Source organism: Cetorhinus maximus, chromosome 5 (genome assembly GCF_964194155.1).
Source record: "Cetorhinus maximus chromosome 5, sCetMax3.hap1.1, whole genome shotgun sequence".
Lineage (NCBI taxonomy): Eukaryota > Metazoa > Chordata > Chondrichthyes > Lamniformes > Cetorhinidae > Cetorhinus > Cetorhinus maximus.
The window spans coordinates 130640223-130665730 of record NC_135883.1 but is presented as its reverse complement, the minus strand read 5'-3'; the positions used below and the strand labels follow the sequence as shown (position 1 = coordinate 130665730).

At 43.1% G+C, this 25508-nt stretch overlaps 1 protein-coding gene across 1 annotated transcript in view; it reads left to right on the top strand.

The window, feature by feature from the left end:
• The window catches only part of ascc3 (activating signal cointegrator 1 complex subunit 3), a 634438-nt gene that overhangs the window by 362862 nt on the left and 246068 nt on the right, over positions 1–25508 (top strand). The window contains exons 19-20 of the mRNA XM_078542487.1: positions 2999–3085; positions 18631–18807. Of these exons, the coding sequence (XP_078398613.1) occupies positions 2999–3085; positions 18631–18807 (264 nt within the window). The remainder of the gene's footprint in view (positions 1–2998; positions 3086–18630; positions 18808–25508) is intronic.

The following is a 25508-nucleotide window of genomic DNA, read 5'->3' as shown; positions in this document are numbered from 1 at the left end:
GGACCTTATCAAAAGCCTTGCTAAAGTCCAAGGGAGACTGCATCAAATGTATTGCTCTCATCTGCACACCTGGTCACCTCTTCGAAAAATTCAATCAAATTGGTCAGACATGACTTCACCTTAACAAAACCATGCTGACTGTCCTTGATTAATCCCTGCCTCTCCAAGTGTAGATTAATTCTGTCCCTCAGAATTGCTTCCAGTGGTTTCCCCACCACTGAGGTTAGACTGTCTGGCCTGTGGTTCCTTGGTTTATCCTTTCCTCCCTTCTTGAATAACGGTACCACATTGGCTGTCCTCCAGTCCTCTGGCACCTCTCCTGTGGCCAAAGAGGTATTGGAAATTATTGCCAGTACCTCTACTATCTCCTCCCTTGCCTCACTCAATAGCCTGGGATACATTTCATCCGGGCCTGGAGATTTATTTGCTTTTAAGCCTGCCTGACCACTTAGAACCTCCTCCCTTTCTATGCTAATTTCTTTAATTATATCACAGCCCTTCTGCCTGATTTCCATACCCACGTCATCCCCTTCGCCCGTGAACACCGACACAAAGTATTCATTTAGAACCCTACCTAAGTTTTCCGGCTCCACACACAAATTACCACTATGGTCCTTAATGGGCCCTACTCTTTCCCTAGTTATCCTCTTACTGCTAATGTACTTGTAAAATAACTTTGGATTTTCTTTTATTTTACCTGCCAGTGTTTTTTTTCATGCCCCTTTTTGCTCTGCTAATTTCCTTTTTAAGTTACCCCCTGCACATTCTATACTCCTCTAGGTTTTCCACTGTTTTGACCCCTCAGTATCTGCCATAAGCCTCCCTTTTTCTCTTTATCCAATCCTGTATATCCCTCAACATCCAGGGTTCCCTGGATTTGTTGGCCCCACCCTTTGTCTTTACTGGTATAAGTTGACCCTGTACTCTCCCTGTTTCCTTCTTGAATGAGTCCCACCTCAGTAACAAAAACAAAAATTGCTGGAAAAACTCAGCAGGTCTGACAGCATCTGTGGAGAGGAAGACAGAGTTAACGTTTCAAGTCCGTATGACTTCATCAGAACTAAAGAGAAATAGAAATGTGATGAAACATAAGCTGTTTAAGGGGGTGCGGTGGGACAGGTGGAGCTGGATGGAGGGCCAGTGATAGGTGGAGGCAAAGAAGAGATTGCCAAAGATCTCATAAACAAAAGGACAAAGGGGTGTTGACGGTGGTGATATTAGCTAAAGGATGTGCTAATGGTGACATTAAGGGTAGAAAGCAAGATGAGCAAGTGACAGATTGCCCTAGCGGGGGGAAGGGATCGAAATAGGCCACTGCTCTGACGCAGATTTACCTAAAAGTAGCTGCTCCCAGTTCACTCTGGCCAAATCATATCTGATCTTATTAAAATCGGCCTTCCCCCAATTTAGAACTCTGAGTTCTGGCCCATCCTTGTCCTTTTCCATAACAACCTTGAATCTGACGGAGTTTCCATCACTGTACTAATGATTGGAAGCAGATTTATGGGACTGGTTGTAGTTGATGGTTTTGGGATTAATGTTTTTTTTTTAATTAATTCACGGGATGTGGGCTTCACTGGCTGGGGCAGCATTTATTGCCTATCCCTAATTGCTCTTGAGAAGGTGGTGGTGAGCTGCCTTCTTGAACCACTGCAGTCCCTGTGGTGTAGGTACACCCACAGTGCTGTTAGGAAGGGAGTTCTAGGATTTTGACCCAGTGACAGTGAAGGAACAGTGATATATTTCCAAGTCAGGATGGTGAGTGACTTGGAGGGGAACTTCCAGGAAGGTGGTATTGCCATCTATCTGCTGCCCTTGCCCTTCTAGATGGTAGTGGTCATGGGTTTGGAAGGTGCTGTCGAAGGAGCCTTGGTGAATTCCTGCAGTGCATCTTGTAGATGGTACACACTGCTGCTACTGTGCGTCAGTGATGGAGAGTGAATGTTCGTGAATGTGGTGCCAAGCAAGCGGGCTGCTTTGTCCTGGATGGTGTCAAGCTTCTTGAGTGTTGTGGGAGCTGCACTCATCCAGGCAAGTGGGGAGTATTCCATCCATTCCTGATTTGTGCCTTATAGATGGGCTTTGGGTAGTCGAGAGGTGAGTTACTCATCACATGATTCCTAGCCTCTGACCTGCTTTTGTCGCCACAGCTCAGCTTCTGGTCAATGATAACCCACAGGATGTTGATAGTGGGAGATTCAGCGATGGTAATGTCGTTGAATGTCATGGGGAGATGGTTAGATTCTCCCTTGTTGGAGATGGTCATGCCTGTGCATGCATGTGTGTGAGAGAGGGAGTGCGTAATAAGGAGAGGAGATTGTGTGTCTGGCTCACTCCCTATCCTAGGGTTCTCATTCACCCACACCCCCACACACCAACAGGCATTCTCACAGTGGGTGAGGGTGAGCGAGCACCCTGTCACATGGGTTGAGCTCAACATACACACTGTCACTCTTTCACACTTGAATAGTTGCCTTTATTTATTACTCATTTTAATTATCAATTTCTTGTGGTTTTTTTTTGTTTCTAATCATACGTCAGCTTTTTTTTTGAAATTCACATTTAATGTTGCGCCAAACCTTATCTTTCTGAAATTTGCTCATCCCCCCCACTGCCCCCACCACCACCATCACGAGTGAGAGAAAAGTTGAAATGTGGCCTGCTGCCACACTCCCCAACATTCCGCCTCCCGGAAAGTGGAGCCAGGGAACTGGCACACAAGCCAGTGACATAAAATTCCATGCCCATTCATATTTGTCCCTGCCCCCAGCAGGGTCTAAAAATCTAGCCCAATATCTCTGCAAAGTTCTAGCATTTCATTTAACAATAATTTGGTACCAACCTGCAACTACTATCAAGGAATTTCTTTTCAACTATTTCCACGCTTTCTTGTGATGACTAGGTTTTTAAAATCACTCCAAAATCTTTATAAGTTGTTACGTAAATGAAGCACCCAACTTGGTTAATTTATGTATAACTTTTTGCCTTTCATTTCCAGACTTTCAACGAGCTGTTCAGTGCTCACAAGACTGAAGCAGACATTTTTGCTCTTGTATCTAAAGCTGAAGAATTTGAGCAGATCAAGGTAAAATGACTTGAGAATTGAAGTACTAGGTGCTTCACCATGAAGCATTTGTTCAAGCACTAAGTAGCTGATGAAGGATGGCTGAAACCAGTTGAAGCTGCTCTTTAGGTGAATTGTAGAGAAATATTTTGTGCTTCAACAGTTGTGTCAATGAGAGGGAAAGAGTTAATGGTTGAGCATTTATGAGGTTGAAACTAAAGATTTGCATATTTAAAACACTCGTTCAACAACGAATGAAAAAGCATCCATTCATCATGGCCTTGAGCACACTGGGTATCATTTTCATATCAGGCAAAGCCAAGTGTTACAACAAAACCTTATTAATGTATTTAAAGCTCAATAATTGCACAGCTGTAAGTTATTTCACTATTAGAGTTCAGGAATATGTGTGTTTTTCATTTATATATATTTTTTAAATTTTGTGCTTTTCAAAATGAATGTTAAATCTGAGAACCAACTACTTTTCCATTTCTACCCCATTATCATCACAAAGGACTCTTTCAACAGGTACAACATTATCAGGTGCAGACAAAAGGATCTTTTATTTTAGCCAATAATGTTCCTTAACTTCTTCCTTGGAAAAACACCATCTACTGCACCAGTCTTGATACTTGCGTTAATCACCCGAACTTTCCTTACAGCTTTGCCAAGGCAGTTAAGCAAGTTACTGGCAATTGGTAAACAATTATTGTGCGCGGCATTTAATCCAGGCAACAGGGGTCTCCCCTGCTAGCTGGAGAGCCGGAAATAACCACCTTTAGGAAGGCCCACTGTATGAAGTGCCAATCAGGCACTTAAGTTGCCACGGAAGAGTTGCCGGCCAATCAGAGGCTGGCAGCTGTCCATCACAGGCAGAGGTAGTGAGAACGGTGGTAGCTGCTGGCAATGCTCCCACCAGATGCCTGGAATCAGCAAGGGACCCAGGCCACAGGTGAGTGAGGGTAGGGTGGAGAGGGTCAGTGGCTTGGTGGGGGGAGGGTGGCAGTTGGCCAGATGAAATGGCAGGGAATGGTTTTCAGCAGGTCCACCCCCTTCCCAATTTTGGTCGATTAGACACTGCTTGACAATGAGGGAACTCCCCCGGAGCCCACAAACAGATGGTTTGTTTTTCGGGCTTCCTGCATGGCTACTGCCCTGTCTGCTGCTAGTTGATTACCAGCGGCAGCAAAATGAGGCTTTTAAGTGGGCATTAGTTGATCACATAAGGGCTTTCAATTGGTGTTGGGGTGGAAAGGCTGCCCATAAGCCTTCCCGCCACGGATTGAATCAGGGCAGAGAGAGGAAGGTGGTAGGGTCCTCAGCCGGCACCCACCTGCCCGATTAAATGCCCCTCATCTCCAAACTCACCTCTGCAAAGGGCATTAAGTTCTACCCTGTATGTGCTGTGGCTATCAAAAATTGAGTCAGTAGTGCCCAGACTCATTTCATGTAGAATCTTAATAACAGCAGAGAGAGGAGTATTTCAGTTTAATCTTCTGGACTTTGTTTTAGCCCCGTCTCAACTGTAATTTTTGTTGATTTCTTCCAACTTCACAGCTGCTTGACGTACAACATTGAGCAGCTCTAAAGCTTAGAGGAATTCCAAATCATTGTAAATTTTACATTGGTTCCCAGTCAGTCAGAATGTGGTGTCTGCTGTAATTAATTTAATGCTGTATTGTGTTGCCAGCTGATTCCTTGCAGGATTAGTTAGGACAATAAACATTTCAATTTGGATACATGAAATGAAAATGAGCGACGCGCTAGAGTCCTCCTTTAAATAGAAACCAGGGCAGTATCCTAATAAGATAGCATGGCCCGGTTCTTTCGAGCAGCGTTAGTGATCATCGGATTGTCACTGCGTTTGTAAATTCCACCAACTCGATGCTGCTGCACATTTCTACTGGAGGCTTCCAAACCCGACTTTCACAGAAATCTGTGACATTCCCCCCGGGGAATGCCATTAGAACAGAGTATAGTTGAGGGAAGACGGGGCACGCACCCTTTTTATGACTCTAGCTGCTATATGGTAAGTTTAATGGTCCAGTTCGAATGTCATTGAGTGAGTGGGTGAGGTGGGTAAGTGGGTAGGGTAAGGAGTAGATGGGTAAGTGGGTAGGGAATAGATGGATGAGGTGGGCAAATAGGTGGGTGGGTGAGGTGGGTAGTTGGGTGGACGACATGGGTGAAGTGGGTAGGGGTAGGTGGGTAAGTGAGTAGTCAGGTTGGGCAGGTGTTGGGGGTTAGTTGGGTGGTCGGGATAGTTGGTTCGGGGGTAGTCAGGTCAAGGCGGCTAGTTGGGTCTTTGCGAGGGCTAGTCTGGGATCAGTGTGTGGTTGGGAGGGTAGAGGAGTCAGGTCGGAGGGGTGGTTGGGTCAGGCGTGGTGGTCAGGGTTTCATGGGGGGTAGTCAGGTGGTCGGGGGGAAATCGGGTGGTCGGGGTGGCAGTCGGGAGGATAGTTTGAAGGAGCGCAAACACTTCACTAATGTTTCAAGAACTGTTGGAAGTTTAATGTTCAATTTAAAAAGACAGTCCAGAACTAATATCTTCTCTCAGATAAATTAACCTTGAAAAGCTACTTGTTTTACGTTCAAGAATTTTCCAATGAATCCTGAGGAAAGGAATCACTTGATTTTGTAAAGGAATTACACTGATAAATAAAGAAGAATTTCTATTTTTCGCATGCAGTAACTTTTGTCTAGGGCTTCTTTTACTTTTTTCATAATAAGTGACGAATGAATTAAAATAGAAAAGCAGAGACCAAAAGTTCACCTTACTTGAGCAGCAGTGCAGGAGGTCCTCCCTTCTGGTTTAGATAAAATATTGTTTAATTGACTCTCATTCCCTGGAATTCTAGTGTTAACAGCAAGATTATCTGAGTTTAGATCTCCCTTTAGTCTAGGGCAGATTTTAGCCCAATATGATGTGTTGCTAATGAAGTAGCTGCTTTGTAGCATAATCGTATCCAGAAATTACTAAACTACATGTGGAAAATGTGAGAAAAAATTCCCAATGCATGTACTATATTTCTCAAAGCTGTTAGTTTTGTGGTTCTGCAAGAGTATATATTCAATATTACCCATTAAACTGTATTCCAAAACAAAAAGAAAAGAGATTGAAGCAAAGGATGATGCTGGAAATCTCAAGCAAAAACAGAAACTGGTAGAATACAGAGCAGGTCTACCATTATCTCTTGAGAGAACAGCTGAAGGATTTTCCCCTTGGCAATTTGGGGGCGGGGCCCGCTCACCGAGGGGAAAATGACATCGGGAGGAACCCCCAACATCATCCCGGTCCATTTAAATCTTTAGGAAGGCGGGCGGACAGCAAAATCAGCTGTCCGCCCGCCGACCTGTCAATGGCCAATTAAGGCCATTGACAGGCTAATTAACCTTGTTAAAGACCCTACCCTTCCAAGCTTAAGGCTGGCGGGCAGGCCAGGAGCCCCAGTGGGCTCCAGATTATTCATGAAACTTCATCCACTGGTGGGATGAAGTTTCATGTCCGTTTTTTAAAAGTTTAATAAACGTGTTTCTTATTAACATGTTCCATCTCGTGTGACATTGTCACATGAGGGGGACATGTTAATAATTTTAATATTTCTCTATTTTTTGACTTTTCTTACCTGTCAGTAAACCCCCTGAGACAGCATTTTGCCTCAGGGAGCAGTGCGCTCTTTCGCGCATATGCGCGAAAGAGCGCACTTTGACAGTTGGAGATTCCCTCTTCCCCCTGCACAGGAAGCGCATAGCGATTAAGACCCGCCCACTCAAAATGGTGGCGGGCCCCGTTTCGGCAGCAGGGGTCGGCTGCCCACCCGCCGCCGTGCCAGTGGGGCCCGCTCGCCCATCGAGGGCTAAATTCTGCCCCAGACGAGTTGCCATTTCCTAAGTGGGTTTTAAAGATCAGCGGCCCAACGTTTACTATTTTTGTTTTAAAAATAATCAAAGTTCAATCTTTGTAATGTATTTCTCAGTGTCGTGTAGAACCAGTTCCTGCCTCATGTCTATTTTTAACACTATTGCTGGTTACAAAGTTCAGTGGAGTTAGGTTTTCCATTTGCCAGTTGAAAGCTGTAGATTCCACTTCTCTTGGATCCTGTAAGTGTGACCATGGTGAGATCTATAATGAACTATAAACAGACTTTATTCCTCCCTCTATGTTGTTAATAATTAGACTTTTCAAAGTGGATTTTATTTTAATGCCAACTCACGAGTTTTGTTACTAAATCAACAGCTAGTTCAGGGAGACACAGCCCAATGGTCCAATAGTATTGGTTGGTAGGATGCGTTTTATATATCAAGTTGCTTACAAATTTGAGTTTAGGTTTTTTCAAGAGGGAGTACCAAACAGAAGTCTGGTACTTCCCAATAAAGACATAGGGAAGAATTTTCCCGGTGGGGGCGGGGCCCGCTCGCCGATGTGTAAAATGGCGCGGAATGATGTTGGGCAGAACTCCTGACATCACCCCGCGTCATTTACATTTTCAGGTCGGCGGAGGCGCAGCCGAGTCAGCTGTGCGCCTGCCGACCTGTCAACGGCCTATTGAGGCCATTCAAAAAACAATTAAACCAATTAGTGGACCTGCCTGTCCAACCTTAAGGTTAGCGGGCAGGTCAGGAGTGCTGGCAGCCACCTGAAAAAGCATGAAACCTCATCTACTGGCGGGATGAGGTTTCATGACTGAATTCAAAAATTAAGATTCACTTTTATTTAAAGTTATGTCCATGTCCCATCTCGTGTTTCATTGTCATATGAGGGGACATGGATGGTAAATGAAATTTTCGACAGAATTACTTTTTCACTTTGGGAACTGATCTCCCTGAGGCAGCACTTTGTCTCAGGGAGATTGGAGCGCTCCTTCACCGCCCCCCCTCCCTACTTATAGCTACTTATAGTAGCTACAACGATAACTTGGTTGATGTATGGAAACAACTGCCAGTTTTTCTCTATGGGCAACATTTCCCCCCCTAAACAGGGGGAAAATGTTGCCCATAGAGAAAAACTGGCAGTTGTTTCCATACATCAACCAAGTTATCGTTGTAGCTACTATAAGTGCCTCTGTTAAAGATGGAGTCTGTGGCTAGGAAAACCCCCCTAAGACCGAGGAAAACCTTGAATTTATATAATGTTTTTCATGACCACCAGATGAAACAAAGCACTTTATAGCCAATGAAATACTTTTGAAGTGTGGTCATTGTTGAAACTTGTAGGAAACGCAGCAACCAATGTGCACACAGCAAGCTCCCACAAACAGCAATGTGAAAATGATCAGATAATCTGTTTTAGTGATGTTGATTGAGAGATAAATATTAGCATATTGGGGATAACACCCAGGTAATATCATGGGATCATTTACATCCATCTAAGAGGGCAGAGAGGTTCTCAATTTAACATCTGATCAGAATGATAAAACCTCTTCTGACACAGATGTTTCAGCCTTGATATTTGTGCTCATGACCTATAGTGGGACTTGAACCTGGAACCTGACTTAGAGGCAAGAGTGCCTAATCACACCAGTATTAACACTGATTCAAAGGAGGAAATATCGATGGGGGTGACTAAAAGCTTGGCCAGAGAGGTAGGTTTCAAGGAGGACCAAAGGAGTAGAAAGGAAAGGAATAACAATTCGAGCATTGGGCCTAACCAGTTGCTAATGATGGGAGTGGGGAGTTAAAAAGATGCTGGAGCTAGCATAATGCAGATTTCTTGGAGTACTGGCGAAGGCTACAGAGATGGGAAGGGATAAGGCTGTGGAGGGATTTGAACACAAGGATGACAATTTTAAATGTGAGGCATTGTTAGGGGACAGGAGCTAATGTAAGCCAGTAACAACAGCTGTGATAGGTGAGCAATAAGTGATTGGTGCATGATAGAATATAGGCAGCAGAGCTTGAAATGAGCCAAAGTTTATGCAGGGTGGAGGATGGGAGGCTGACTCGGAGAGTGTTGCAGTAGTCTGGAAGTGACAAAGGTATAGGATGAGAGTTCTGCAGTAGACGGGCTGAGGCAGTGGCAGGGACAGGCAAAGTTATGGAATTGGATGTAACTTTTTTTGTGATGCAAAGGATAAGGGTCAGAAGTTTCACTTGAGTTCAAAAAATACAACAAGGTTACCAAACAGTCTGGTTCAACCTGAGACATTTGCAGGGGTGTTGGATGTAATCGGTGGCAAAGGCACTGAGATAATTGCGGAGAGACAAAACTGATAGTACCAGTGGGTCACCTGATCTGAGAATGATGTCAAGGGGTAGCATGTAAAAGACAAGAAAGTCAAGGACAGATCCTTGACAGACTCTGGGTTTACAGTTTATGACAGGGGCCAAAGACGATGGCTTAGATCCCCCCAATATTTTTAACAGGAAGAAACCAGAGGTCATCCAGGACTGGAGATTGGATAAGCAAATTGACAACATGGGACAGTGGAGGGGTAAAGCTGGGCAACAATTGCGAGCATGTGGAACCTGACAGTATGTCTTTGGATGATGTCACTGAGGGGCAGCATATGGAAGAGAAAGGGGAGGGAGCCAAAGGTGGGCATGTTAAATCAGAGTCATCTGCCACGGATACATCAAGTAAGCGTTGGAGTTCTTGTTTGCAAGAAATTATACATTTATGACTTTCGCAGAGGAAAGGTGGCTTCAAGCAAAGGTGGCATCAGCTCAACAGACTAGAGCCAACATCCCTGACAAAGGTTAACAAATAGTAAAGACCATTTTATACTTTTGATATTTTCCTCTATATGCAGCCACTTACATTTTAAGTGAGAATATACCTTTCAATTTGATCTTTTGTATATTTCCTCCATGCCCATTGAGCTGGCTGCCAGCACAAAGCTGAAGAGTGCAGGAAATATGTTAATTATTCAAATATTCTAACCCGGCAAACTTTTGTACTGTATTTCCAGCTAGCTTTCCTAGCACAAAATTTGCCAGAGCCACAAAACTGGGACTTTTATACTGTCTAATATGCAGTGCAACTGTTTTGACATTTTTTTCTAGGACCATTCTAATCATAGCTCAAAGCTACCTGTAGGCATTATTTTTTTCTAATGCTGTTACTCTACATTTAGAAATAGTACAAATCACACAATCACTCATAACCATTTGAATGCAAGAAGCTTAAATCGCAGTGGTCTGCATCAGAACCTACACGTTTAACAAATTGAGCATCAATGTGTTAAGCTTTGTGTTCTGTTGCTTAGCAGCTTTGTGAATTTATTTCAGTAACTGCAGATTCAAGCTTTTTTTCTTGAACCCAGATGTTGACAGAGCTGAATATTAATTGCTGGACCAGAGAAGATTATACTCTAACAACAATTTATAACTTATTAAATCGTACTTTGTGCCATTAAACCCTCCTAAGGGTAAGATTCACATGCCATAATTGGACTGTTTTTGCTTTAATAACAATGAAGCTTAGCATTTTGAGGAATTTTGAGACTGCCTACAAATAACTTTAGCTACATCCTCAACAATCACTATCAAACTACAAGGGGGATTTTAACTTTCTGCTTTATGGAATCCAGGCGAAAGGAGAACTAAAATCCAAGTGGTACACCTGCATGGCACACTTGGCCATTTTAACAACACTGTTTTCTTGGGTGGCTGAGGCGTCTGGCTGCCTCAGATGAGAGCCTAATGAATACATGGAAATCGGGGTTCCACAAGATACACTGGACCCTAAAGGCATTTAAACTGCCAACTGGGTGAAGCATCTGGTGCAGAAGCTTGACGGACCAGAATTAGAAACTTTACAGATAAGAGTAAAACTTTCATTGGGCCAGGAGAAGCAAGAGTATTCCTCTGGGTCCAGCAAAGAAGTCTTTCAGCCGTTGACTTCTTAGGCTCCAACCCCCTTCATGATTTGCACTCACCTCACCAAGACTTGCCAGAGTGAATTTTTGGGCATCCTGATATTATCTGAGCAGAACCCAGCAAAATGTTTCTGCACACCCGTTTTTTGTTGGACATCATGCCGTATCTATGTTAGTGTGTCCCAACCAATAAACCGGACCAGGCACCTTGCAGCACCTCCTGGTCAACAGCCCTGCCTATTCTGGTGGCCAACCACGTGCAAGTTAAAGAAACATATTTTTATTGCAATTTGCTTTGTCTCTAAAACAGCTTTTTCTTAGGGAAGAAAAAAAAACATTTGCTTTAAGTTTACTCACTGAGTAGTGTCCAAGTTTGAAATAATTCATTCCCATTTGATGGAAGGATGTTTGTGGGGGGAAAGTACTTACATATCAAAATTTCGTCTGGCACCCAAAAGTATTTTTAGTTCAAATCTTTGATCAAAGATTCCTGGATTCTTTGTTCATCATCCCTAAGCATATAACATAATGGTCTGGATTTACGTGATCAGTGACAAAGGAACAGAACTCGTTCTAATTCACTGAAAGCTTTTGCACGCTTTAGAGCAGAGGCATGCTCTAATCCAGCATCAGATTCAGCTTGGTTCCCTCTATAGGGGATTTTTGGAGTTTTTTTTTAACGTATTCATAAGATGTGAGCATCACTGGCAAGGCTAGATACATTGCCCATCTCCAATTGCCCTTACCTGTGTGGTTTTCTGGCCATTTTAAAAGGCCGTTAAGAATCAACCTCATTGCTGTGGATCTGGAGTCACATATAGGCCAGACCATGTTAGGACATCAGATGTCCTTCCCTGAAGCATATAATGAACCGGATGGGTTTTTACAACAACCCAATAGTTACATGGTCACCATTACTGGTATCTATGTATCCCAGATTTATTTGTTAATTGAATTAAATTCCCTAGCTGTCATAATTATTTCCGCTGGTTGGGGAATCTAAAATACGGAGACATAGTCTCAGGCTAAGGGGCCAATTATTTAGGGCTGAGATAAAGAGAAATTACTTAACTGAAAGAGTTGTGAATTTTGGGATTCTCTACCCCAGAGGGTTGTGGATGCTCTATCGTTGAATACATTTAAGGCTGGGATAGACATATTTTTGGCCCCTCAGGGAACTAAGGGACATGAAGAGCGGGCAGGAAAATGGAGTTGAAGCCCATGATCAGCCATGATCTTATTGAATGGCAGACCTAGCTCGATGGGCCATGTGGTCTATCCCTGCTCCTATTTCTTGTGTTCACCTTGGGATCATACTATAGATTAATACTGTGTTCTAGACTAAATTCATTTGCCATTGATAGTTTTAAGAGTTTTGGAATAGTAAAATGCCATTAAACCTAACTAGCTGTACCTAGCTCTACATTTTTACAGATTAATTCCTCTTCAGTATATTTCAGTTCTTTTTACAGAAATATTTCAAATTGTATTTTGAAGCAGTTTATGCTTCCCAGGTAAGAATTTAACAGATTTGTGCTTCCACCAATTGCTCTTAATATGCTCATTGTTAACTTCTGTACCCTTGTATATGAATATTTAATCATAGTGAACAATTGTTTCTTTTTCAAAGAAGGCTGGTTGATCTTCCTTGCCCTTTGTCAATTCCTAATCTCCTGCATCATCTTTTCCCAAACTGTATACTTTTCAGGATAATGTCATTCCTCTCCTGATTAGTTCCCAATTACACAAGGTGGTCCAGATACAGCTTGATCAACACTTTATTCAGCAACAATACAGAATCACACAGTGCAGAAGAGGCCCTTCGGCCCACCGAGTATGCACCAACACCTGAGAAACACCTGACCTACCTACCTAACCCCATTTACCAGCACTTGGCCCATAGCCTTGAATGTTATGACGGGCCAAGTGCTCATCCAGGTACTTTTTAAAGGATCTGAGGCAACCCGCCTCCACCACCCTCTCAGGCAGTGCATTCCAGACCGTCACCACCCCCTGGGTAAAAAAGTTTTTCCTCACATTCCCCCTAAACCTCCTGCCCCTCACCTTGACCTTGTGTCTCCTCGTGACTGACCCTTCAACTAAGGGGAACTGCTGCTTCCTATCCACCCTGTCCATGCCCCTCATAATCTTGTACACCTCGATCAGGTCACCCCTCAGTCTTCTCTGCTCCAACGAAAACAACCCAAGTCTATCCAACCTCTCTTCATAACTTAAATGTTTCATCCCAGGCAACATCCTGGTGAATCTCCTCTGCACCCCCTCCAATGCAATCACATCCTTCCTATAATGTGGCGACCAGAACTGCACACAGTACTCCAGCTGTGGCCTCATCAAGGATCTATACAATTCCAACATGATCTCCCTACTTTTGTAATCTATGCCTCGATTGATAAAGGCAAGTGTCCCATATGCCTTTTTCACCACCCCACTAATATGCCCCTCCGCCTTCAGAGATCTAACCACTCTTAAATTGAGTACTATTGCCCTGCTAATGTAACCTCGTAACTTATTCACCATTTTTTAAAATACCAGCAAATAACCACTTTACTAATGATTTCATCGATTTATCCACAGTAAGCACTAGAACAGAGGCCGGCAACCTCTTTTACCTGAAGAACCTTTTTTAAAAAATTGCTTAAAATGAAAACTATTGGGAGCCACAAAATGAAATTTCAACATTTCTAAATCAAATACCTGGCAAACTGCCACATGTCTCTGGTAAAATGCATAATTTGCATTTATAATAATAAAATAAGAGCATTGAATTTATGTATTAATAGAAAAAATATTGCTGAGAAAAGGCATTTTGTTGACACTTTTCATCCTGCACTCATCAGGAATAATACCGATGTCAGGGGAAGCAATAACTTAAACTGTATGAGAAGAGAGTGCTAATTGGTTGGCAAGTGGACTTTGATTGTTAGCGGCGTTGCCATGGAGTTAGTGGTGACTGACAGCTGCCAAGCATTGTTTGAAATCTAAATCAGGCAGCTTGACCCTGATTGGTCAAGACATTGCCCTGAGAAATGAACCAGCGAATGACTGTCACTTATTTTGTTCACCTGAAACAGGCGCAATGTGTGTACATGTTCTTTCTGTCTGCAAAGAACAGGGCCCTGTGTATTAATATGTCTAGCTTCCAGTACACACACATGTGCCACACTGCGAGCCCGACTGACAATCTTTAATCGGTTGTCAACGTAATTTTTAGCGCACTGAGGATTATTTAGCAAATGTTGTCCAATCGCGGAATCACATCTAATGTTGTACACTGTGTTTTGAGTTTTGCAAGCACGGGCTCATTGGGTATGGTTCGGTCTGTACCCTGCCCGTTGCAAAAAGTGGAAGGGACATGCTGTTTGATACGATCTGCCAATCTTTGGGATGTACAGTCTACATATCTAGGATCACACTGGTACTGAAATTCATATACTACATTCCTCATTTGTTTACTTAGAACACAATTATATTTTCCATTGAAATAATAATTTGAAACAGTGAAGTACAGCATAACAGTTAACCTTTTATCCCTACAATAAAAACGTGGCTGTTAGCTTTCTTCACTTAATTTTTTTGGTGTTTTTTCATGTTAATGCAATCCAACAGAAAAAAGGTTAAGAGCCGCAAATAAGATGTCAAAGAGCTGCATGCAGCAGATTGCTGTCTAGATCTTTGATAAGCATACCTTCTAATGGCCCTTTGTTTCCACATCACAAATTTATACTTACTCCAGTGAAATTATAATTGCCAAACATTGGTCCAATTACTTTAAATATTTGATATTTGAAATATACTATTTGCTGTGTCTCCTACTTTGGTTTTACATATGAATTTGCTGATTTAGTTTACTATATCCCCACTTAGGCCATTTATCTATCTGTTATGTATATAATTTATGAAGAATTGCCCAAGCCTATTCCTTTTGAAAGATTTGGTTGAGCAATGGGAAGCATAAGAAGTAGGTGCAGGCCACTCCAGCCAGCTCTGCCATTAAATACGATCGTGACTGATCTGATTATGGACTTAACTCCACTTTCCTGCCAGTCCCCATAACCCTTGACTGCCTTGATCTGTCTAATTCATCCTTGAATATATTCAAAAACTCAGCCTCCACTGCTCCCTGGGGTAAAGGATTCAAAAGATTAACAAGCCTTTGGGGGTATTTAATGGAGGCAAAGGGGGTATTGCCCACCAGCTGGAAAGCCTGTGAGAGCAACATGTTGCCTCTTGCAGGGAAGGCCAGCCATATTCCCCAAGATCAAAGACCTTGGGGATGGAAACACGCCTGCTGAGAACTCCTGGCCAGTCAGAGGCTGACAGCTGTATTGAGCAGTGGTGCCACTGGCGGGGCAGTGGTGTCTGCTGGTACAACACCCACCCAAGCCCTAGATTGTCACTGCATCCCAGGTCACAGGTGAGTAATGGCAGGCGGAGGGTCACGGGGGAGGGGTTCAGCAGCAAGAGTAGAGTGTGGCTCTCAACTGCCCCTCCCTTCCCGCTGCCGAGTCCCTCAATCCCAGAAGCCCACAAGCAACCATGCACAGGTGAACACCCTGCCCGCTGCTGGGTTAATACCATTGGAGGCAGGATGAGGCCCTTAAGTGGGCTTTAATTGACTAATTAGTATTGGGATGGGAAGGCCGTCCACGGGCCTTCCTACCATGGACTTAATCAAGGTGGGGGAGGCGGAAGTGCAGTGGGACCCCCACCCTCCACCCTACCATCTGATGAAATACCCCCTCGCCACCAAACTCGCCACGAGGGAGGGCATGAATTTCCGTCCTCTGAGAAAAGAAATTCCTCCTCACCTCCATCTTAAATAGGAGACCCATAGTTCTAGATCGCCCCTTGAGGAGAAACATCCTTTCAGCATCTACACTGTCAAGCCCACTCAGAATCTTATATGTTTCAATAAGATCATCTCTCATTCTTCAAAAATACAATGAATATAGGCTCATCCTTTTCTCATAAGACAACACCTGCATCCCAGGGATCAGCTTAGTGAACCTTTTCTGAACTATTTTCAATGCAAATGTATCCCTCCTTAAAGGAAACCGAAACTGTACAGTCACCAATGCCCTGTACAGTTGTCGTAAGACTCCCCTAATTCTAAACTCCACCTCCCTTGCAAAAAAGTCAACATTCCATTTGCCTTCCCTATTACTTGCTGCACCTGTATGCTTTTTTTGTGATTCATGTACGAGGACACCCAGATACCTCCGTATGTTACATTCTGTAGTTTCACCATTTCAATAATATTTTGCTTTTCTCTCCTTACCAAAGTGAATAACCTCACGTTTTCCCACATTATACACCATCTGCCAATTTTTTGACCACTCTCTTAACCTATCTATACGCCTTTGCAGACTCTTTATGTCCTCCTTACAACTTGCTTTCCCACCTACTTTTGTATCGTCAGCAAATTTGGCTGTAATACAGTCAGTCCCTTGATGTAATTTATTAATATGTATTGTCAATAGTTGAGGCCCCAGCACTGATCCGTGTGGCACTCCACTAATTACAGTTTGCCAATCTGAAAATGATCCATGTGTCCCAACTCTGTTTCCTGTTGGTTTGCTCTACCCATGCCAATATATTACCACTCAACACCATGACCTCTTATCTTGTATGCACCTTTTATGTGGCACATTATTAAATGCCTTTTGGAAATTTAAATACACATATTGGTTCTCCTTTATCCAGCCTGCTTATTGTATCCTCAAAGAACTCTAAGAAATTTGTCAAATACAATTTCCCTTTCATAAAACCATGTTGACCCTGCCTGATTGTATTATGATTTTCTAAATGCCCTACTATTACCTCCTTCATAATGGATTCCAGCATTTTCGCAACGATAGGCGTTAGACTAATTGTTTTTATGCTTTCTGTCTTCTCCCTTTCCTGAAGAGGGGCATTGTATATGCAGTTTTTCAATCCACTGGGACCTTTCCTGAATCTAGGGAATTTTAGAGGATTACAAACAATGCATCCACTATCTGCAGCCACTTCTTCTAATACCTTAGAATGCAGGCCATTAGGTCTCAGGGACTTGTTAGACTTCAGTCCCATTAATTTTCCTAGTGTCCTTCGCTCTAGTGATAGTTCCTCCCAGCCTTTTGCCCCTTGATTTTCCACAATTCTTGGGATGCTTTTAGTGTCTCCTGCCATGAAGACAGTTATAAAATACTTCTTCAAAGTCTGCCATTTCCTTGGTTCCCATTATTAATTCCCCAGCCTTACCCTATAAGGCACCACGTTTACTTTGGCTACTCTCCTCCTTCTTACATACTTGCACAGGATGTTACTGTCTGTTTTTAGATTTCTTGTTATTTTATAGACAAATTCTAATTTTTCTCTTTTTACTTTTTTCAACCAAACCTCATTTGTCTCGAATAGCCTATTACAATTAGCGGTAATTGCATAATTACTTTTAAATGGTTTGGCTGCCAGTGTCAACTGCTGTGCCAAAAGACTGCAGCAAGTTTTGATTTACTGCTTTCTTCCTGAGTTGCTGTTGGTGCATTCAATAAAACCACTTGTAGTATATCACCAAAACATAAGAGAATACATATCAGAGAAAGGTTTAATCAAACTGCAGTACTTGACTGCACCTTTAATTTTTTTTCTATTCATTCATGGGATGTGGGCATCACTGGCCAGGCCAGCATTTATTACCCATCCCGAGCTGCTCCAGTTCAGAGGGCATTTTAAGCGTTAACCACATTGCTGTGGGTCTGGAGTCACATGTAGGCCAGACCAAGTAAAGACGGCAGATTCCCTTCCCTAAAGGACATTAGTGAACCAGATGGGTTTTACAGCAATCGACAATAGTTTCATGGTCATCATTAATTCCAGATTTTTTAAATTCAAACTCCACCATCTGCCATGGTGGAATTCAAACCCAGGTCCCCAGAGCATTAACCTGGGTCACTGGATTACAAGTCCAGCGACAATACCACCACGCCACCGCCTCCCCGACTTAATACATTTTCTTTTATATTTTAAACACCACGCAGATGATATTTTTAAAATCATGAGTTTAATCAAATAAAAGTTAAGCTGATGTCCCTATGCATATTCATGGTCCTATACTTTTATATCGTTTATTACAAACCCTAAAAGTACTTTGACCAGAATGGGTTTTTATTGGAAAGGCTTTGGTGGCTGATTTTACCAAAATCTGTAAACTCTTTTCACTTTTAATTCTTTGCAGTGTATTTACCAATATGCCAGAGGGATAGATTTTCTACCCACTCATAATCAGTGGGTGCAACGCTAATATATCGTAAGCTGTCTTTTTTGGCTGGAAAAAGATTTTCTTTTCATTTTTGTCTGTGAGAAACACCATAGGGGATCAAATAATATATAGTGTAAATACCAAAAACAATCCTTTGGTGCTTTTCTCACTTTGCCTTTTCAGCTTGCCGCATCTTACTTATTTCGTTTTTGAGCCAATATTTTCTAACACCATACTTATCCTAACTCAGGGCTCCTTAACTTGGCCATAAATCATCAATAATAGAACTTTGTTAAATATTTTCTAAAAATCCAAATGTATAATAATTGGCATTTCTAAGTGTATCAGGTCAAAAACAGGAGGTTTTTTTTTGAGAATATTTGGTGGGACTAACATGGCCTTATTTTTGTGGATGGTGAGGTCTGAGTATTATGAAATATGCTTGCCATTAACCATTTGGTGTTAAAGTGTGTTTCTGTGTATTGTCATAGGTAAGAGAGGAAGAAATGGAGGAGCTTGATCAGCTGCTAAGTAATTACTGTGAGCTGTCTGTCGCAGGTGGAGCAGAGAATACCTATGGGAAAGTGAACATTCTTCTCCAAACCTACATAGGCCATGGAGAGTTGGATAGCTTCTCACTCATTTCTGACACTGCTTATGTTGCGCAGGTAAGATCTTCTGTCTCATTAATTTACTAGATGTAATCTGATTAAAACATATTGCATGATCACATTCTTTATGAGAGTTGAGACCTTTGTGTCTTATTTCCAATTCTGACGCATCGCAGAAGCCAATAAAAAAGGAAGACATTTGGGTTTCCCATAGAGAATTCATACAAAGTGGTAAGAATAGATATCTTAAAACACACCTGATGCAAGCAGCAGATTTCCCTCTGTGCGGAGGTCATAACAACCCATATTACTCCATCCTACTCCAAGTTATGTGGGCGTTGTGGAAGGAAGATATAACAGTAATGTATAAAAATACTCAAACTTCAAAGACATTGCTATTTTCTTTTACTGCACCAAGGAATGCAAGGGAAATATATATTGTGTAACTTTAATTTTTTACATTTCCCTACATAGAAATGTTCTGCTTCCTATTAATAGCACTTTTCAATCCAGTTTATTTAGCCAGCCAGATGCTGCAAGCTATCTACCCGCGGCATGCTGTAAGTACAGAAATTAACTACTGTGCATGCCCAGGAACAGAAATACTGTGTCAGTAGTCGATGCATTCTTGCACCTTTGCAAAGGTGATCAAATCATCAGGTGAAGAACAAGTATCTAGTGAATGTGCTCAGTGTGGCCTGGTCAGCACATGTCATAGTTAACTATAAACATGTTATTTGTCAACCTGAGGGCTCATGCAGATAGATAAGCATGAAGGAAGTAATGTTGATCATCAGTTATATGTACTGAGGTTTCAGACATTGTCTTGGTTTCTCACATTGCACTGGAGCCAACATATCAATCCTTGTTTTTACATCATCACCTTAACTGGAAGTAGCACAGTTGAGAGCCAGATGGAATTGACAGATTAAACTTCATTAAAGTCAGATTGCGTAAATGTACTGTCAAAACCTAGTTATAACCAGGATAATATAAATTATTATGGGAAGAATTTTCCCGTCGGCGTGCGGGGGGCAGGGCCCGCTCACTGATGCATAAAATGACATGGAATGACATCAGGCAGAACTCCCGACATCATCCCGCATCATTTGCCTTTTCAGGTCGGCGGGGGCGCAGCCAAGTCAGCTGTGCGCCCGCCGATCTGTCAACGGCCTATTCAGGCCATTGGAAAATCAATTAAAGCAATTAGTGGACTTGCCCGTCCAACCTTAAGGTGCGCTGGCAGCCACCTAAAAAAGCATGAAACCTCATCCATGGGCGGGATGAAGTTTCATGACTGAATTAAAAAATTAAGATTTACTTTTACTTAAAGTTATGTCCATGTCCCAACTCGTGACATTGTCACATGAGCGGACAAGGACGGTGAATGAAATTTTCACTGCAGTAACTTTTTTACTTCAGGAACTGATCCCTCTGAGGTAGCACTTCCGATTTTAGGAATCCCCCCCACCCCGTATAGGAAGCACATAGGGCTTCCCTGTGGACGTCACGCTGGGTGGGCCTTAATTGGCCTGCCCATTAAAAATGGCAGCGCCCGCTTCCCCTCCGATCGGGGGCGCTGACCGGAGGGCCGCCCACTCCCGCAACCCCCCCCTCTCTTTCTCTCCCCCCCCCACCGGCCAAAGGGGGAAAATTTTGGTCTTAATCTGCGTATGCCCATGTGTAAACTTGGAGAAAGATTCTTAATTTTGTTGCATTTATCCTGTGATTTCTTGGGGAAAATGCACCAACCGCCATTATGAAATGTTTTCAGTGTAGTGGGAACAAACCACACAAGAAGGTCCAGTGAGGGGGGGGCAGAGTGCCATGACTGTGGAAAAATAGGCCACTTCAAAACTGTCACTCGAAAACGCTGATGACCTGTAAAAAGAGGGAGCAAATTTTAAAACAGAGGCACATACAAGAAGCGGAAGAACCACAAGCAAAGGAAATAACCTTCCTGGGGGAGGGAAATGATAAAACAAGTATTGGAGTAGTAAACTCCAAGTGGATGGACACCCCACAGAGTTTAAAACTGGACACTGGAGCAAGGGTTTCTGTTTTATCAGATGAAGTCAAATGGCTCAAACAGATTAGATTGCAACCCTCATCTATCAAGTTACAATGTCTTGGTGTGACAATTTTGAAAGCGAAAGGCCAACTCATGCCAAAGCTGAAATATAAAGACCGAGAGATACTCGAATCTCTCTACATCATTCAAAATCAAGAGCACTCTCTACTAAGCAGAAAGACAGGTCTCAACTGCAATTAACCAATAAACTGGATGAAGTTGCTGATGAGAACTGCAACGGTATATTCTGAAATGAATTCACAAAATTATTTACAGGGCTAGGAAAGTTAAAGACCAAGTAGCATATCCCCCTGCGAGCTGATGCTAAACCAATTTGCCTCTTTACACTGAGGAAAGTCCCTCATGCATCCTTGGACAAAGTCACGGGTGAAATTGAAAAGATGTAGCAGCAGCAGTTCCGGAATGGTCACCGTCCCAAAGCCATATGGCTCTATAAGAATCTACATGGATTTAACTCAACTAAACAAATCATTGGAACATGAGATCCACCCAGTGGCCTCAGTGAATGAGACCCTTGCTAAACTAGCCGAGAGCACTTGACACTGAATAATGTCTCAAACTCTAGAAGGAGTAATATGCCATATGGAGACACACACGAGAGAAGAGCATAGTCACAGGGTCAGAGCAGTCCTGAGAGTCTTACAGAATGCAGGCCTAACATTGAACGAAAAATGTGAGTTCGGCTAACCTGTGATCACATTTCTAGGTCACATAGTACAAGCCACTGGAATCACAGTTGATCCACATGGACCAGACTACTATATCTCTAGGTCACTAACAGAAACAGGACAACGATATGCCATCATGGAAAAAGAAGTATTGGCAGCAACTCAGGCATGCAAAAAATTCTCAGACTATGTTATGGGATTGCATTTCAAAATCGAAACAGACCATAAGTCACTAGTCACCCCTCTGAACTTGAAAGAAATTGTGAAGACACTGATTAAGGTTGATGAGATATGACTCAATCGCAGAGTATGTGCAAGGGAACCACCAAAACAATGGCAGACACACTATCATGAATACCACCAGAAGGAACCAAACAAGAGGATTAACACTTCATCGAGGAGGTTGAAACATATTCATCCTTAATCACTCAGCAGTTAGCATCTACTTCAAAAAAAAGTTGCAGGAAATAAAACAAGCCCAGCAATGAGATGAAGAATGTCTCCTGGCCTGAGAATATTGTCTGGAAGATGGCCAGACTTTATCCCTGATAACTAATCCAATACTATGGCAGTACTTTGAGCGTGCAAGCACCTCAGTGTCATTGATGGTTTACTAGTCTTCAATGAGAGATTAGTCATACCAAGAACACTTCGCTTAACATTCTTCAAAGACTTCACCAAGATCTAGGAATAGCAAGATATTGTGTGAGAACACAGCAATCAGTCTGGTTGTTTTGCATTACTCACTCTAGAAGAAATGATTTATAACTGCCTTATTTGTGCCATAAGCAGTCAAGAACAAAAGATCAAACCCAATATCACCACAAACGACCACAAGAAGGTAAAACAGTGTAAGAAGGATCAGAGAAGCAACCAGGCTTGGAGTTTTAATCACAAGCATAAAACACGTGAGTTACCAGTGCTGAAGCCCGGGGAGAGAGTGTGGGTCCGAGACCAACGGAAGCAAGGTGCAATCATTGAAAAAAACTCCACAACCAAGATCATACAGGATTGAGATAGACCAGAGTATCATCAGGAGAAATCGGAGTACCTTGATATCCTTGAAAAGAAAGCCAATAGAAACTTGGGCTCACTAATCAGATGAAGAAAGGCTCTACAGCTATCCAGGGGAAGAACACAGAAGGGAGAGTATAATTTTCGTCGACCTCAAAAGGAGGTCAGGATGAGATCAAAGTGATTGAACAAGGCACCTCAGGGACTAACCCTGTGAAGTCTGAGACTTTTGGGGGAGATGTGGGACGATGTAAATATGGTCGGGATAAACCTGAGGGAGATGTAGAGTAAAGGCTTAACATCAGAAGCATAGATGATGCTGATGAAATAATGATGTCAGATCACATGACTCAAGCAAGAGAGATCTGGAAGGAGGAGGAGCCTGGGGTAGAGGTTCAGATGTGTAACTACTTGCTGTAAGCAAAGGATAATGGTTTTGAGAAACTGCAGGCACAAGCAGCATACTTTGGGAGAATAGACAATCCCCAACGCCCGCACCCCCCTTACTCCCCACCTCCCCATCTAGAACCCAACCACACCACGAGCAGTAATTGAAAACTATTTGTTTTTTTATTCATGTAAGATTTGTTACTGCACTCTTGAATAACTCTCTTTGAACAGACCTGGGCCAGCTGCAAGAAGGCAAACAGTGCCCAAGGAACCTTAAGGCTTTTGGGAATCAAGTGCAATGTTTAAATTTGAGCCTGTAAGCTTTTATTTGGGTGGCCTTAATGGCATCAAAACTCAATACAGGTTCCCTGTGCTATAGCAAAAATAAGCATATATCCTGATCCCAATACATAGCTAAATGTTATACCTCATTGGATTCTGCTAGTTTTTTGTTCTTCCTGGGTGAGTTCAGCCTTTTCTGCCAAATCTGCACTGAATCAGGTGGAATCAAGATTCACTGGACCAAGGGAAATGTCAGGTGTATGAAGCCAATCGGCACACGGCAACTCCCTGGACTTTTCCAGGCTGGCTCAAGTGTGGTCAAGGTTTGCTGGAGCACAGGAAAAAAATGCCCTGTTTTCGTGTAGCCGGACTTGAGGCACTCTACCTTTATTGGCAGCTACCACCGTGCTAAATGGGATAGATTCCGAACAGATCGAGCAACTCAAGACTGGGCATTCATGAGGCGCTGTGGGCCATCAGCAGCAGCAGAACTGTACTTGAACACAATCTGTAACCTCATGGCCTGGCATATCCCCCACTCTACCATTACCATCAAGCCAGGGGATCAACCCTGGTTCAATGAAGAATGCAGGAAGGCATGCTAGGAGCAACGCCAAGCATACCTAAAATTGAGGTGTCAACCTGGTTAAACTATAACACAGGGCTAGTTGCTTGCCAAACAGCATATGCAGCAAGTGATAGACAGGGCTAAGCAATCCCACAACCAGCAGATCAGATCTAAGCTTTGCAGTCCTGCCACATCCAGTTGTATATGGTAGTGGACAATTAAACAACTCACTGGAGGAGGAGGCTCCACAAATATCCCCATCCTTAATGATGGAGGAGCTCAGCACATCAGTGCAAAATATAAGGCTGAAGCATTGCTACAATCTTCAGCCAGAAGTGCCGAGTGGATGATCCATCTCGGCCTCCTCCGGAGGTCCCCAGCATCACAGATGCCAGTCTTCAGCCAATTCGATTCACTCCACGTGATATCAAGAAACGGCTGAAGGCACTGGATAGTGCAAAGGCTATGGGCCCTGACAACGTTCAGGCAATAGTATTGAAGACTTGTGCTCCAGAACTTGCTGTGCCCTGAGCCAAACTGTTCCAATACAGCTACAACACTGGCATCTACCCAGCTATGTGGAGAATTGCCCAGCTATGTCCTGTACACACAAAGCAGGGCAAACCCAACCCGGCCAATTAATGCCACATCAGTCAACTCTCGCTCATCAGTAACGTAATGGAAGGGGTCATCAACAGTTCTATCAAGTGGCACTTGCTAAACAATAACCTGCTCACTGGCGCCCAGTTTGGGTTCCGCCAGAGCCACTTAGCTCCTGATTTCATTACAGCCTTGGTTCAAACATGGACAAAAGAGCTGAACTCCCAAGGTGAGGTGAGAATGACTGCCCTTGACATCAAGGCAGCATTTGACCGAGTGTGGCATCAAGGAGCCCTAGCAAAACTGGAGTCAATGGGAATCAAGGGAAGACTCTCTACTGGTTGGATTCGTACCTAGCACAAAGGAAGATGGTTGTGGTTATTGGAGGTCAATCATCTCAGATCCAGGACATCACTGCAGGAGTTCCTCAGGGACCTTGGCCCAACCATCTTCACCTGTTTCATCAATGACCTTCCTTCCATCATAATGTCAGAAATGGGGATGTTCGCTGACGATTGCACAATGTTCAGCACCATTCACGACTCCTCAGATACTGAAGCAGTCATTGTCCAAATGCAGCTAGACCTGGACAATATCCAGGCTTGGGCTGACAAGTGGCAAGCAACATTCGCGCCACACAATTGCCAGGCCATGACCATTTCCAACAAGAGAGGATCCAACCTTCGGCCCTTCATGTTCAATGGCATTACCATCACTGAATCCCCCACTATCAACATCTTGGGGGTTACCATTGACCAGAAATTGAACTGGACTAGCCATATAAATACTGTGGCTACAAGAGCAGGTCAGAGGCTAGGAATCGTGCGACAAATAACTCACCTCCTGACTCTCCAAAGCCTGTCCACCATCTACAAGGCACAAGTCAGGAGTGTGATTGAATACTCTCCACTTGCCTGGATGAGTGCATCTCCCACCACACTCAAGAAGCTTGACACCATCCAGGACAAAGCAACCCACTTGATTGGCACCACATCCACAAACATTCATTCCTCCACCATCGATGCACAGTAGCAGCAGTGTGTACCATCTACAAGATGCAGCTGTAGGAATTCACCCAAGGCTGCTTCGACAGCACCTTCCAAACCCATGACCAGTACCATCTAGAAGGACAAGGGCAGCAGAT